Source organism: Branchiostoma lanceolatum, chromosome 2 (assembly GCF_035083965.1).
Source record: "Branchiostoma lanceolatum isolate klBraLanc5 chromosome 2, klBraLanc5.hap2, whole genome shotgun sequence".
Taxonomy (NCBI): Eukaryota; Metazoa; Chordata; class Leptocardii; order Amphioxiformes; family Branchiostomatidae; genus Branchiostoma; species Branchiostoma lanceolatum.
In genome coordinates, this window is record NC_089723.1 from 25,226,336 (window position 1) to 25,242,891 (window position 16,556).

At 43.1% G+C, this 16,556-nt stretch overlaps 2 protein-coding genes across 5 annotated transcripts in view; one reads left to right on the plus strand and one right to left on the minus strand.

Moving 5' to 3' along the window:
* LOC136428177 (insulin-like growth factor-binding protein complex acid labile subunit) overlaps nt 1-11,465 on the minus strand; it is a 29,087-nt gene extending 17,622 nt beyond the window's left edge. The window contains exons 1-8 of one of the 4 annotated variants that reach the window (XM_066417510.1): nt 10,970-11,454; nt 10,211-10,400; nt 9,633-9,904; nt 8,232-9,244; nt 7,838-7,998; nt 6,823-7,016; nt 6,457-6,636; nt 5,251-6,326 (exon numbers count right to left, since the gene is read on the minus strand). In XM_066417510.1, coding sequence (XP_066273607.1) covers nt 6,012-6,326; nt 6,457-6,636; nt 6,823-7,016; nt 7,838-7,998; nt 8,232-9,244; nt 9,633-9,904; nt 10,211-10,400; nt 10,970-10,999 — 2,355 coding nt within the window. In that variant the 5' untranslated portion in view covers nt 11,000-11,454 and the 3' untranslated portion in view covers nt 5,251-6,011. Of the gene's footprint in view, nt 1-5,250; nt 6,327-6,456; nt 6,637-6,822; nt 7,017-7,837; nt 7,999-8,231; nt 9,245-9,632; nt 9,905-10,210; nt 10,401-10,969 lie in introns of those variants that run through there. The other 3 variants (XM_066417512.1, XM_066417513.1, XM_066417511.1) reach the window with 3 other exon arrangements.
* On the plus strand, nt 84-16,556 carry LOC136428176 (phosphatidylinositol-glycan-specific phospholipase D-like). The gene is made up of 22 exons (XM_066417509.1): nt 84-693; nt 1,071-1,126; nt 1,569-1,647; nt 1,873-1,970; nt 2,589-2,748; nt 3,210-3,270; nt 3,451-3,558; nt 3,927-3,954; nt 4,165-4,304; nt 4,557-4,625; nt 5,000-5,117; nt 5,283-5,419; nt 12,515-12,704; nt 12,987-13,097; nt 13,221-13,298; nt 13,515-13,665; nt 13,988-14,043; nt 14,161-14,258; nt 14,699-14,895; nt 15,088-15,237; nt 15,554-15,693; nt 16,088-16,556. Exons 1-22 carry the CDS (start codon nt 600-602, stop codon nt 16,265-16,267), a joined length of 2,499 nt encoding a protein of 832 aa, XP_066273606.1. The 5' UTR covers nt 84-599; the 3' UTR covers nt 16,268-16,556.

Sequence of the window (16,556 nt, forward strand, 5' to 3'; positions counted from 1 at the left end):
CAATTCTTCAGGACAATCTAACCAACCCAACCCACTGAGCAACTCTCACTTAAAAATCAAAAATACAACAAACTCTTCCATACAACATAAAGCAACCTTTACTGCTATCATGATGTTTTGTTCGTCACAATGATGTAGAAGAGACAGATGGAGATACGTTTGCGTAATTACAAATACTGCCGTTTGAAAGACTTAATTCCACTGCCCATATATAGTGAACAAAACCCCGATAACGTTTCAGGGTAGAACAAAAGGGGTCATTAGAACACTGACTCGAGACCTTCCAGTCTCGACATAAGCAAGTAAGCTGAAGAACACTGACCCTGTACCTTGAACTATTCATGACAAGGCTCGTTCAAAACATCAATTGAAGTGTTCTAAAGTCAACAAATCATGTTACAGCGTTGACCTGCTGGTATGTTTGGAATTTCAAACAGACTTCACAATGTTGTAAATCCAACCTCAAAGTAAATAGTTGCTGTCCCTGATAGTTGGTATCGCCACTAAAACATTGGTACGAGACCACTTGTTATCTATTGTTACATAAAGGAGGTCAGCTATTCGGTGCATGTATACCCGGACAGCGTGTGTCTGTAAACATGGGGCTGCCCTACATTTTCACGTTAGGAATCATTTGTGGGGTTTTCCTGCTACCTTGTGAGGGATGCGGTCTCACGACTCATACAGAGATTGGTATGACAACTTTTTTTCTGCCCCTTTCTGGCAATTTTGCAGGAAGTAACTCACGGGCACAGCGAAATAACTGGGGGTCGACGGTTACGGAGGTACCGAACTTTGATCTGGACTCCGAGCTCGACCCTTTGGACAAATACTGTATCTAATTAATCAGGTTGCGAAAGCAAATAGATAGATGTAAAAACTACCACTGCTGAGAAGCCTTCTTCAGGACATCGGCTCGGATCTCTCGTTTGCCCACAGAGTGCATAAAGTCCAATGTACATCATTACCATGTATCAGTACAACGCATTACAGGGAGTATCGTAGTCGCGACGGAATATACAGTGTAGTACAAAATCGGATTGAAGCAAAGGACATTCCTTCTTTTTCAGGTCACAGGGCCATGCTCAACTTTAAAAGCACTTCTGAAAAGATGGACTACAACCAGGTAACACGCTCATAATGCAGCATCTATTGTCAGACCAAAGACGCTTTAGAATTGCGTCTGGATGAGCAAAATCAATGTAGACTAACATTCATCTACCTCCAACTAGAATGTGTTATTTGTCCCCACGGCGTGCTTCCTTCAGACGGACATTGAAGCAGGGCACCGGATCAGAATGATAAAGTACATCTAGATGAATATAACAGATGAACTATGACTTCAAATCCCGCTCATTTGCCAAGTACGAAACCATCACCATAGGATTTTACAGGCCTAAAATAAGCCCCACAACGTCTTTCTGGTTGACCTAAATGGCGTTAGTTTATACCGGGGGGAGTCATTCCTGTCAAGTGATTTTTTTCCGAAATTGACGTTGATGTATACGTATACGGCTAACGAAAACAGAAAATGGTATCGTTTTTTTTCTCAACATTATAATATCCAGCTGCTACTCAAGCACCAAGACGCCTTCCAGGCCGGTAACGTTTATCCTGACTCCTACTACGATCCAGTGTGTGGGGAAGGTGAGTAACTTGCTACCAGTTCTTTTTGAAGGTGACCATTACTGTAATAGTATACATAGCAAATAAGGCTATGATGGCACCTGTCTTTTTACCATTACACGTTTATTCCGCCTTTTCTGCAAAAACGTTCTTGTTCAGTTGTGTCTGCCCTCACGCAATGACACACATCCGCTTTTAAACCTGTTGCTGTAACGGCAGTTAACTGAGTTTTTCCTGTCGGACCAGGGAAGTACCACGATGTCTCCGAGGACACTCATTGGTCGGGGTTTCTGAACGCCACCATCAACCACATCCGGCGGAAATACCCCATGCCATGGAATGAGGTGATTTCCGTTTTCAATGTATGAGTTTTAACGTAAACATCCCGCAGAGAGGCTAGATGTGAAAAGAAAGTCGCATGCTCGTATAATCTGCAACAACGTGACCATATCTAAAATGAACGGTTAATACATGTATCGACAGTCAATTTTCACAATAGAATTTACAGTTATGTACACATTCTTTTCAATAATGTAACCTAAAAGATTGGCTTGTAAGTTATAAGTGAAATATCTAAAGAAATGTTGGAATATGCACTGCACTGGCGACAAGAACGTCGCTGCCAGCTTTTATACTTGTGACATGCTATGAGCATTAAGCCCCCCTCTCACTGGACGCTGGCGGCGTCGCTGCGTCCTAAACTGGATTTGTACATGTGTTACCCTTGACTTTATAATGGGAACATCGTTCAAAACGTTCAGGTATGACCAAAAAGACAACAAAACACACAAAGCTTTAAAAAATTCGTTTTTTGTCGATGAAATTTGTTGAGTGCTTTGTCAATTCGATCGGCCGCAGCGACGTCGCCAGCGTGCCGCTGGTCTAGTGAGGTGGGCTTTAGCGCCGACCTATTTTTTTCAACCCTCTTTGCCTTTCTTTCACACTCAACATGATACAAACAGGCTACCGAGAAACTGGTGGTGTTCCTACTGGGGATAGTGTCGCACCAAGTAGCAGACATCTCGTGGCACAGCCTGGGGATAGACCAAGGTTTCCTCAGTACCATGGGTGACGTCAACTTCCACGGATCCTTTGGCAAAGCCCATACTGCGGGGGATCCTGGTGAGCCTACCGGCTGTTACGTCATATTCAATACGGAAAGACAGCTTTACTGACGCAACATAATTAATGTACAGCGACTTTTGTACGGTCAACTACAAACTACAAAACAGAAATACAATATGGATTTATAAATTCTGCTAACTAAGTAATAAATGGCAATATGTATGATATTGTATGGTATGTATGACATATATGTTGTATATATGTTGCTATCGGGTGGGGCTAACGGTGGGTTTCAGTATCTCTACAAGACTTTGTCAAAACTACCTTTTCCGCTCTTGGTTTATGGAATTAGTGACGCTGGTCGTTTGAAAAAGAGGGGAAATACATTACTCAATGTTTCCATTTCATAAAACATTGAGCTACCTAATTATTCACTGAGAATACAAAACCAAGAATTAATGGGCCAGAACATTTTGATTGTAGGAGTTGATTATATGACGTTGTGTGCACTGTCACAGGAGGTGATGTTGTTGGAACATTTGAGTGGGACTTAGATTACATCCACGCTATTTCGGAATGGTGAGTGAACTCAGTATTGTTTTTCTTCTCTCGCTTGAATCACATTTTAGACATATTTTCTATCTATTACGACCGTGTACGTGTGTCAGGTGAGGAGCACTGTTTTTTACGTAGTGTCCTGAGGCTTTATTTCGAGCGTATGTATCCATCAGTGTACGTTTTGTACCGTGTATGTACCAGGTACGTTCCGGTCGAGGACCTTGTGGACATCTACAAAGAGTTCTACGGGAAACCCATTATGGACGCCTTTACTGTTGAAGAGTGCACGGCCCTTATGTTTCTCGGAAGGTAGGATAACTACAGTGTAACTACCCCCCCCCCCTAAAAATATTGTCAGGATGTGATTCACTCGAATAAGTGCTAGCAATCAAAGCTGATATATCAACTTAGCTACATGTTTCAGGGACAGGTATACATTGCTATTCAACGATATCAGTGATATAAGTGGCAGTCGTGTCTGACTAAAAAGAAAGAAAACGTTGTAAAGCTTGTTTCTGGTGTTCCAAGTTTCCATACTTGTAGTGTGCAATGTCGAAAACAGTTTTGTTGAGATGAACGCGTAAGATGTTTTGGGTTTGAGTTCTCATGAATATGTACCTTACGCACGTATTTACATTCATCATCATCATACTTACATTTGTTTAATGACATTACAGACTTGGGGAGAAGCTGGTGTTTTCAAAGGTGAGGCCACGGGTTATTGGGATACGTAGTCGATTGAATTGTTCGCGCTTCTTCTTAAAGTAGTCCATCACTGTACGTTACTTTCATGAAAACAACAGGGACCTTTTCTTTGTGAAAACTCGCACTTGGAGCTAGTATTGCTCAGAGATATAGAATATTGCTATATGGTCGTAACTCGGTTCAGTAATTTTTCGTCGTACCTATGTCCAGGCGTTTCCAGAGCTCTCTAGAATCTCCCCATTCCTGATCGAGGAGTTCCAGACGTACTTCCTGGGCGGGGTGGACGACATGGCTGTCTGGACCGCCAACATCTGGGACAACACCGTCTACATGCTGGATCATGGGATGAGGCGAGTGGTCGTTTTATAACGTTTCTTTAAGTCTATCAAATAACAACTGTGGAATCAAAATTTTTGGGATTGCTTCATGGAGAAATGTTAGTTAAAGATTAACGCACGCACCGTTTCCCCACAATGAAAATCCATCACGGCCTGTAATGCATCAAATTAGCGGCGTGAATGTCACATAGTACTTATCTGATGGACCCACTGTGTTACTCTCTTTAAAGAAATAACTACTGTACTGTTTTACGTTTATTGCAGTGCGTGTTCGGTGCCCCACAACCCACTTTACATCAGATGCAATGCCGATCACATTACAGCCCCTCAGAAGTAAGTTGAAATCCTAAGCTGCTCAGGCGAGTGACAAGAGTCATTACATAATAACGATAACTTATATAATGAATCGTCGGTATTTCATCGTTTGATGTCGAAACTTGCCATGAAGCGACGATTTACTGTGTGTTTGTCAGATGTATGTGTATCTGTTTATGCTGCACTGCATAAACGGAGTACTTGGTACGACAAATGTGGCGTACTTGTATACTGAATCGGAACGATTAAGTAGTCTCGATAGCTTGTTCCTCCGCTGACGTGTTGATAATATAATGAGGATGTACAGGGAAATGACCTGTTTACTTATCAGGTTGATGAAAGTGATAAAACAATTGAACAAAACCGATCGACATGGATTGATTTTCCGTCAGTGACAGGGAGAATAACGGCTTCTACGTGCGTCCCAATCGTGGGGACCTCACTCTTGCTGACGTCACAGTGAAGAGAACGGACAGAGGTATCTACATCCGGCCTGGGCAAAAGCTAAAGGTGAGCAAAGTAATACTTGTATAACTAGTAAGTAGTAACTTAGTCCTATGGTTAGGCGTAGTTTCGTTTTCTAATGGAGCCTAGATTTACTTTTATGACTCCTGCATAATCTCCTCAGTTATTCAAAACGCTGTAAACTCTGTTTTTCTTTATTTGAATCTCCAGGACAGGTTATCGGCCTTTGAAAAGTCATCACTTTTACAGCACAGGGGTGGATTACATGCTAATGCCGGTAACGACATCGGCTTGACTGCCCCAAACGCAACCTACACAAGTAGCATGCCGTATGCCCGGCTTGGCTGGTATGTACTTCTAGTTTCAACTTCTTCTCTTCTTACATCAACATGAAGGCACGTGTTTCAGGATTCTTCTTGCTCTAACCCATTATTGTAGTTGCTGCAGTCCAGTATTGAATAATAACATGTACCACATGAAATAACGTACACAACATTGGAATAACATCCAAACATGAAACAACATACAGCAGTGACACCACATGAAATTACATAAAAACACGAAATACTATACACCACATGTTCCATACATAGTTCTCAATATTTGTCTATAGATATATCGTCCAAAGGAAAAAAAAACTATACTATACAAGTGATGTATTTATCATGTGTTATAAGATCTAATACAACACTAGAATAATGTCTCGTTTAACTACATGTACCAATAATTTTGCAAGGAGGTCTAATATACATGTGGGTGAAATTATCGTATATAATAATAGTAGTATATAGTGTATGATAATATATGTAAGTGTATAATAGTATATAATTTGGCCGGTCATAGGTCATGGACATAAAAATATTTTCCTTATCAATGTACCTACTGCCTTTGCATCTCAAATTCTAAGTATTCGAACCCTGCACTTATAAAGTGAGATAGTTATATAAAAAGTATGCACAAAAACACGAGGATTGTGGTGAAGATACTGATAGAATGGTGAGATGTGTGGACGCCTACGGCTTGGCCAGACGGCGGATCCGTGGCTGCGGTAACGTTGAGAACCACCCCGGCCTCGGCTGTTCCAAAGACGTTAACCGCCATGCAGGTGTAGAGACCCGCGTCCCCGGGAGTCACTGCCGAGATGGCGAGTGTGCCGTCCGACCGGACGTACAAGTTCGGAAATTCGGAGTCGGAGGTGAGAGACAGACCTCTAGGGACTGTCCACAGTACTGCAGCTCCTGGACACGCATTGACCTTCGGTGAAACAAGATGTTTGGAACAAATAAGTCCAGGCAGGAGGAGTGTAATATGAAGGGAGAGATACGTTTTACTCAAGCAAGTACGCCTTTGTGGATGACACTATACGGCATGATTTGATAGATACCTTGCATTGAAGAGAGGCGAAGTCTCCAATCGACGCCTTAGTCGTGCCTCCTCCTGTGTCTATCCGAGGACTTGCCTCCGTCGCACAGCTGCAGTTCAGCGAGTTGTTCGGCACGTCTCGCACGACATATCCCTCCAGGGGTGGCGGGGAGATGCAGTGGAAGTCCTCGATCGCGGATACCTTCGAATGAATTGTATAAATGTTAGAAAGTAATAAGTTAAACGCAAAACCAGCTGGTGTATCGAGTATATCGACATCCGTAGAAATTGTGGCATGACAACGTTACTCACGGCACAAGAGGGGTTGTGAGGGATTTAGGCACAATACAGGAAGCCAATGAACACTTATGAAATATTTTCCTCTCACGTTTGGTGTCTTGAGCCATGCGGCTAAACCTGCCAGCTGACAGTCACACACCCACGGGTTGCCGGCCAGGGTCAGGGTTCCATAGTCTTTGTAAGAGGTCAGCGGTTTGAAGACGTTCTCAGGCAGGTACTGTAGGTAGTTGTTGATCAGTGTTAGGCGGTTGATATTTCGTGAACTGTTGAAGGCAGCTTCATCTAAATAGTGAAGACATCAAAAGTACATTTCTCAGCAAACAGACGTCTATCAAAACAACTTCATTATGTTCTATGTTTTTATCATGCCAAGAAAAATGTTGAGGGTGAGTCCGATTATGCTTGTTCTAAATTAGTTAACAATGAATGAATGAAAGACCTTTATTGTACATTTTTGCTTAAATAAGCTAAGTACAGGTCATGGTGATAAGCAATGGAATACATGTAGTAGTGATTATATAACGTAATAGAAGGTGATATCTTACTGCATCTAATAGGACTAATCTATACTTGTCTACTATTTACAGGTTCGACTTCTTCTCGCATCTTAAGGTAATTGTAGATTTATGTGGATATGGAACTCGTAATACATGGTTTGTTCAGTTTCATAATAAATAGGAATTTTTGCAGTGCTGTTTACATATTTAGGGAACTTATCCTGTATACAATTATAAAGGATATTTCTCTCATCGTTGTATAATGTACATTCCACGACAAAATGACTTTCGTCCTCAATTATATCTATTATAAATTACAATATTGACAAATTCTTTCTTGCAGAGGAATGCGACAATGACACAAGACCAACTTTTTATTCAGACATTGTGTTTTGGTGTGGCCATATCGAGCGTTTAACCTTCTCCATGCTGCTTAACTCTAATTCATAGAGAATGGGATGGGCTACTTCAGTTTCCTGAAGGTTAACATATCTCTAGGCCGTTAACAATATTTGGGACCTCGTGCCATAGTGATTCTTCCTTCATGATCTGTCCCTATAACTGTAAGTTTAAGTGGCAAAAGAACTGAATTTCAATCGTACATACCTATGATTCTGAGTTTGGTGTTTTCAAGCTTAACTTCCACAAGTTGAGGACCGAAGGCGTGCGGCCCAACATACACGATAGGGTTTTTGGACAGATCCAGGCTCCGGAGTGTAGACAGACTTGCCAAGAACTCCTGCGGGACTGTTGTCAGATTGTTGGCGCTGGAATAATTACATATCGATTTTAGCAGCTGTTTGGCACATATTCTACATCAACATTGCCCACCTTTTACAGACTTCACATTTGATAGCATGTATGACGCGGAAACCACCCCGCCCCGGGTTGTACATATCGTCCACAATTACGCCCCTTCTAAAAAAATACATTGCATGGATTAATGACAGGAAGTTATTGACATATCACAAATGAGGGAAGTAAACGGCGAAATCCCTACCTAAGATCCAGATCTTGAATATTTGTCAGGTTTTCGAAATCTTCGGATTCCAATTTCGTGAAGTTGTTTCCGGACAAGTCCAAAAACGTCAGTCGCGGGAAGTGTCGGAAGGCGCTCGTCGGTACTCGGGTCAAGTTATTGCTGGCTAAGGCCAGGAACGCGATGTTGTCAAGTCCTTTAAACACATCCGGATCAACTTCTCCGCGTGCCATGATATTTTTGATTCCAGATAAGTTAAGAATTGTCAAACTACTTAATTTCAACAGATCTTGGTTGCGTACAACATCAATCGGATTAAAGGACAGGTCGAGTCCCTGGATTTGTTCCATGTTCATAGTTGGGATTCCGGTCAGCGCATTTGTCTTGAGGAAGAGATACCGCAGTCCGATAGGCAGGAGCGCATCCATGCGGAAGATCTTGTTATTGTTCAGCTCCAAGGAGGCCAGACTAATTAAGTGCGCGAAAACGCCACCGGTGACAGTTTCCAGTTTGTTTCCGGACAGGTATAGCTTCTTTAGGCCAAACAGTCCGTAGAAAGTATCGTTTCCAATGTCACTGATTTCATTGTCCTGTAGGTTCAGTTCTTTTAGGCTTGTTAGGTTGACAAACACTCTTCCGGCGATGGTGGAGATTTTGTTCTTGTTCAATTTTAACTCTTGCAATTTTTTTAATCCGGAAAGATCCCCTTCGTTCAAAGCTGATATGGTATTGTTGTGAGCATCTACCTCTGTCACCTCACGCAGGCCCTCAAAGACGCCTTGTAGAGTTGAGATGCGGTTGCTGTAGACATATAGACTGGTCATGCTTACAAAACTTGACAACGCTCCCGGTTCTATCACCACGATATTGTTTTCATGTAAAGACAATGAGGTCGCTCCTTGTGGACTCCCAAACACGCCGTTCGCAATCCTTGTTAATCTGTTTGCTCCAAAGTTAAAGACTTCAACGCTGGACAGATTGGAAAAAGCGCCCACTGCCATCGAGTTGATCAGGTTGTCATAAAGTCGCACGACCTGAGAAAACAAGGAGTACACATGTGATATGAATTCAATGTTTTACGCAACTCATCAAGACAAGAAATTTATAGATATGGCTAAGGACCATATAGCTTTCAATTCCTAAGTTTTTGACCCTTTTTGTTGCCTAGGGCAGACGTGTGTTGTGTCTTGCTGTCTCTTTGCATACCTGCTGCGCAAAGTAAGATGATACGACCAATACTGCTGTCGTTAGGATGATGACTAGTATCTCGTCGTTTCAAAGAAAAGCAATGGTAGCCTTTCTCCAGGTGAAAATTTTGTTTGGATTACCTATCTCTACTAAGTACCTCTCTAAAACATTTCAGTGTATGGGGATTACACTGCCTATAAACTGGGAATAGAATAAAAAGGTATCATAACATACCCGAAGCCTAGGCAGCCCATTGAAGACTCCAGCTGGGATGGCCGTGATCTTGTTATGTCTCATGTCTAATTCTCTTAGACTGTTCAGGCCCCGGAAAACTCCCAGAAGAACTTCCGAAATTTTGTTGTTATAAATTGAGAGATCCTGGATATCTGGGTTGTTATCAAAGGATCCGACTTCTATGGTCTGGATCTGGTTATCAAACAGGTACAAGGTACGGAGGAGGGGCAGTCCTGCCAGGTCTCCCTGTCTGACCGATGCAAGCCTCGTACCTGAATGGTAAAAGTAGAGAAGTAACAAATGCAGCATGCTTATGAATAATGTGATATCGTAACGATAAACCTGTCTAATGAGATTCAATTTGTGCTCCTCACGGCATTGCTTTCAATATTTCCGTTACATGTCCATCTGCTAGACATCAGAACCTCTGTATGCTTTTCTACAACTTACTTTTCAACAACTTACATTTTACAGCTTACTTTTCAAGAGTGTTCTGTGGTGATAAAAAGACATAAAGGTAGGACAGGTAAAAAGGTGCTTCTGCATCTACGGCATTCATGTTAATTAAGCAGTCATACCTGTCATCATAAACGTTATTGTGGTGTTTGGGATGCCTTGTGGGATACGTTCCAACGTTGGTTGAGTGCAATGTACACTGGGAATGTTTCCGACCCGAAGGCAAACACACCCGGACGGACACGCATGGGCAGACATCAGGGTCAACATACTGACGACCCCAAACAGCAACATTGTGACGGCTAGTGGTTTCTGTGGACAAATAGACAACTTTCTTACTTTAAAGCATAAGATACAGAATTTACTTGTTGGGTGTACTTATTGTGCTCTCTAGTAGCACATTAAGATTAATTTCAATCCAATGATCACGCAAGGTAACAGTTACTCAAGCAACTGGATAAAATTTGGAAAAAGTCCGACGTTTCAGGTAGCGTCCACTACCTTTCGACTTTCGTCAGTGACACTGGTAGTCTGGAAGTCTGGCCGTTCCAAAATTCTATCCGGTCGCTTGAGTAACTGTTGCCTTGCGTATATTATTACCTGGATGTCTAACCTCGAAGTAATTTAATAATCACCTTGGCACATATAACGGGACATTTTCACAAGGTTGGCAATATGGCGGTCTTTGTAGAGAATACAAAACAAAACAACACGATGTACGAATATCACTGAGGGACAAATGATTGAAAAAATAGATACGCAGGAAATCCCCTAACGATCTTGTCCCGATATACATGTACATCCTGATGTAGGTTCTAAGGGTTATATTTGGTTGACCAATTTACATCTATTAGGCAAGGCCAGCAACAGTAGTGACGTACCTCCAGAATAGCGTGCTGCGTCCCCGACATCTGTCGAAGCCCCGGAGTCTTCCCTGCTTATCGTCTTTTCTTCACACACGCCCTGATGTGTTAGCAGGCGTGCGCAGAGTGCGCCAGCTGCTGTATCCTGGTCACAAACTAAGCTCACCGATACAATCAATCGCTGTGTGTTCGTGCTTGGCACGAGTTCTAGAAAACTGTCTTGCCCGAAAAGGTAGAAAAACCAGTCGAGCAAGTACCTATTATGGCGTCACCGGAATAATCATATTAGTACTCACGTGATAGCCTGTGGTCGCATTTCTGCCTAAACAGGGACTTCTCGGAAATCGTCGTCTGTTAAACTACTAGTAGTTGGATAGGATATTCCTTCTAGAACGGTTTTAATAGTTATGCGGTCATAAGAATCTGCCGGTAGAATTTTACAGACCTTTTATTCTACATTTTCCGTCAATTTTTTAGATCCCCAAGTAAATGTTGGCTACCCTAGCAGCACATGAATGGTTTGCCCCTGAGATATCGTTTTATACCCCCCCCCCCCACACACACACACACCTTGTGTGCAAACACTGCCGAGGGGTGCCGATAAGCCAGGTGAGGTGCTACCTGGCACCCTGTGGATTGTGAATAGTCTTCACAGATGGTTGTCTGGGAACAAATACTGAATGTGTATTGTGGCCATTCACTAATGAGTTCAATTTCAAGTCAGAAAACAATTTCTATTACAAAGTTGTAAGTTTGGTAGATCCTTGAGTACTGCAAAAATAATTATAACAAACCATTGTTGTACAGTGACTGAGAAATGTTATTACGCCGCTCAACAGTGCGCGTATGTAGTACTATAGTACATGTACTTTATCTGTGGACCAGTTCTTGTGACAACATACCTGCGACACGCCCCACGGTGCGGTCCCACTGTGTCATTTTGTTTCACGCATTTCTTTGTGTCGAGAATGTGAATTATACTATCATCACTTACCACTGGTTTCGTGTTAATCTCCAAGCAGATCTACACGGGGCGCGAAAATCGTATATGCTAGCCAGAGAAGGTCCAGTCAGCCAGATAAGCTCCAGCCAGCCCCGTAGGAGCTTATCTGGCTGGCTGGACCTTCTCTGGCTAGCATATACGATTTTCGCGCCCCGTGTAGATCTGCTTGGAGATTAGTTTCGTGTATCATTTCTACATTTCGTGTTCACTACCCCCTCCCCCCCCCCCCGCCCCGTTCCAAAGGATCACGCTGACCACAACTCTTTCAAGAGCTGTAAAAAGCCGTGCCATCTAAATTATTTACACCATCTTTCCACTAGGGAGGCGACCTCGGCGGCTGCGACGTAAAATTCGACATAGACACGAATCTTTTACGCTTTGTACGTTTTGTTGTCTTTTCTTTTCTTTTCTTTACATGTTGTTTGATCTTCCTATTCTGAAGTCAGGAGTTACATAAATCAAATTTGTGTCGGAGCCAAATCGTAGCGCGATCGCCGTCCAGTGGAGGGGGGGGGGGCTTAAAAGAGCATTCCGTGCCAACATTCCATTATCTCCTACAGGTCTCTCGCATCCGGGGATCTGAATGGAGACAGTCAACCCGACCTTGTCATTGGTGCTCCTGGATACGGTTCCCTTGGTAACCAACAACATGGCGCTGTTTACATCATCTACTCTACAAAAGACGGGCAACTACCGACCAAAGACCTCGATGTTGACAAGGAAGCCAATATTACTTTGATTGGCAAAGAGGTTAGTCATTTAGCAGAATGCATATAGGGTCATTGCGTGAGAATTTATCGTCTATCATCTGCTTCCGAAACATATGAAACATAGATAGAGTTATGACAGCAATGAAACTTATCAAGACACTTGTCCTTCTGTTAGCCTGTGTTCACACAACTCTCCCTGGCTGGGGTAAATTTATCCCCTCCAAGAGGGGGTGGTAACTGTCGAGCCGGCCGCTAGGAGCGCGATTTAGTCAGGCTAGTCCTTCTGTGTGATGATCTCATCTGAACATTTATTACCCTTCAGCCCAACGGTCGTTTTGGCACAGCAGTCGCCGTGGTGGACCTGAACAAGGATGGCATCAATGACCTCGCGGTCAGCGCACCTTCAGTTGGGTCACCCTTCCTGAACTACACGGTAAGATCTAGATGGTAAATAAAACATGTGAAACTCAAACGAAAAATGTTGTTCATTTTACAACATTTCCAGAACCTGGAACGTTTCTAAGCTGCTTACGTCATTTGCCCGTTTGTATTTCAGGGAGAAGTCTATGTGTACCTAGGACCTCTGAAGGAGGGTTTCTCTACCCAAGAACCAAGCATTCGTCTAACGTGCAAGGTTTGTTAGATGCTGTGTTTATCTATGTTTCCATCCACGGTCAATGCCGACACAAATTTTGCCGCAATCAAATTCCTACAAAACTCTAAGCAGTATAACGTTAGCAATACAGTAACCTTAAATGAAGTATGGAAAATACAGCTTTCTTACATAGCACCTAGTCCTTAGACAAAGTAACATTATGACATATATATCTTAAACCTTTGTTGAACACAGGAAAGATATTGTAACCTTGGCTGGACGCTGTCGGGAGAGGACATGAACCAGGACGGTGCCGCGGACCTGTTGATCGGGTCTCCGTTCGCCCCAGCAGGCGGGCAGCAGCGCGGCTTTGTGGGACTGTTGTACGCTAAACACAGCATCAAAGGTGGGACACATGGCGTGCTCTCAGTAGTCTCTAGACTAACAAAGCTGTCTATATGGAGAACACTAGCATTTGCCAGGGGAGTTTGGCAACAATAGGGTGGTTTCATTAGCTCGCGCAGTTCGGGAAATGTTACCCTTCCCTCGGACGGAATCTTTTAGACAATTATTCCTCTTTATGCTACGATTCGTACCCACGGAGAAAGGCCTGGTGGATGCTACGTTCTCAGTCGACCAGCCTTTTTGAAGGGTTTAACATACATTGCTTGTTACTAATCAGAACCTCAGACAGAGATAGAAGGAAAATGCTACCTACTTTGTTTCAGAGTCTACTGTCCCGCTAACTGCGGAGAATCTCGACTGGAGAGTAAACGGCACACAGGTATGATGAGTTTGTGAATTTCTGTAACTTTTTTTTACGCATTTAGAACTGAAAGGTGCTTAAATGGATCTGCAAAAATTATATCTCTGGAACTTGTATTTCCTTCGAATCCCGCAGGATTATGAATGGTTCGGGACGCGTGTACTCGGGCTCCACCAGGACGGCATGTCTTCAAAGGTTCTGGTCGGCTCTCCGACATGGCGACACTGTGCAAGGTGAGAATGGTCTTGTCATGCTACGGTCACATTTCCAAGCCGGGGCCCGGCCGGGCTGTTTGAGAAAACAAAGAATAAAAGACGCATATCAAGGATATACATAACGTATGGTAAGGAATAATTTTTCAAAAGTTTTGTGTGTATTGTTGTCTTTTATGTCGGAGTTTTCGTTCCCACAAGCTGCCCGGCCGGGCCCCGGGTTGGAAATGTGACCCCAGCATCATTTGGTGCGGTATGATTTCTTGGACGGATAAAGAAAAGGCAGTAGTCACGATTTTGGCTGGTAACCGTCACCATATCATGCATAGCTACCGACATGTAACTAAAATAATTGCGGAGTGCTAGCAATAGCGGACGACCAGACTTTACTATGAAAAGATTGAGTATTTCTGAAATGAATGAAACCTTCGAATAAGTGTTCCTATTTGTTGCTTTCGTAGAAAAAACTGCTCGTACTCTCAAAATGACACCCAGAGTGTCGGACGAGCCTCCGTGTTCGTCCCGCCATCTTCAGTTCCTCAGGAGAAGTCAGTGGAAGGGACATCGGAGTTCGGAAAGTTTGGCCAGGCAATTGCTGCGGAATCACCGTCCAAAAACAACTTGAACCCGAACATTGCATACGCGTCACCGACAGCAGGTATGTGCCGTTATCAACTCGTCAGGTTACAAAGTTATCAGTTCTCAAGAATAAACAGTAGAACAATGAGCCAATCCTGATTTCATAGCTAATCTAAAACTTGCCTTGGCGGTATAGCGACGTTGGGAGCAGACCAAAACTAGCAAGGCTGGATTCCAGGCTAATCTGAAACCATGTTGCTCGTCATTTTAGGGAAGACTGGCACGTCCAGGGACCAACGCGGTTCCGTCGTGCTGGTAAACGCCCAAACAGGGGAAACGGCCAAACGTCTGTGTGGAGATCGGGACTACTCTCGATTCGGTTGGGACGTGGCTTTTGCTGACATAAACATGGACGGAAAAGGTGTGTTTTAGAGAAAAAAGGAACCAAAGCGATATAGGCATATCATACCGCTATATGACAAATGATGCTTGCCTAAAATGCTTCAAAAAAAGAGAGAGAAATTGATATATTTGTTTTTGATATTTCCTATTTCTACTTCTTTGTCTTTTGTGGCAAGATGTTGCTGTCATAGGATCCTTGAGTTCATGTTGTCCGAACAGAAAGAGAGTTTAATGAAAGCAGAACAGTAGTTAGTTTGTGTCTTAGATAAAGATAGACACCAGTCATACCATCTGTTTCTGTGGTTGACTACCATCAATCGTCCTTTCCTAAACAGACGAACTTCTCGTCAGTGCACCCCTAAGAACGGACGATCCCACCGAGGAACTGTACGGAGGGGAGGAGGGTCGTGTCTACATATACGAAGAAGGGATGGATTCTTATCAAACCACCGATGATTCTTGTCAGCTTGCCCAGGTATGCTATAAGTAAAATGTTACGTAATGGTTTCCTAACCGTAAGTACATATTTGTATATTAAGGTAAAGGTAGTCCCATAGCCATTTGAGGCCGAAGGGGCAGTGGGTTGTTATTAGTTATCCACCGTCTTGTGCACTTTATTGGAAGGCGAAGCCCAAACCTCTTCTTCCATCGCCTTTTACCTCCCCAACCGAAGTCAGGTACCCATTTTTATACCTAGGTAAAGTGAGGAAAGTCGTGTAAACTGCCTTTCCCAAGGGCACAGCATCGGTGGCATGTTGGGATTCGAACCCAGGACCTCTGGGTTCTGGGCCAAACACCCTAACTGTTAAGCCAACGCGGCACCACATATTTGCATGTTTATTAACTGAAACTGATTATTTCCTTCGTAGACACTCGCCACTCTGGGAACAGAAGAGGCAAAGTCACATTTCGGCAGCGCCCTAGCGGTTCTACGGTATCACGACAAGATAAACGTCATCGTGTCTGCAGTCCGCAGCTCCAAGGCCGCCAGACTAGCGGGAGCTGTTCACGTCTTTACCTTTTCCAAGACAGGCAGTCGCTTGCCTTGATGTTTATTTTGGCATGGTTTCAACATTCGTAGGCCAAAGTCTGGAGGCTCTCATCTTATTTCAATTTGGTGCCAAATTGATATCTGGACAATTCAGATATAATTCAGCGATAAGTGAATGAATAGTCATGACTGACAGGTTAGGAACTATATATTACTTTTCAGGGTTGATGCTTGACTGTCAGTTGACAATTTATTTATAAAAAACCTAACATTGTGAAATAAGTAATGAATAATGCAATGAAAAACTCGGTTGTTGAATGTGAAGTGCAATAAAGCTGACAAATGGA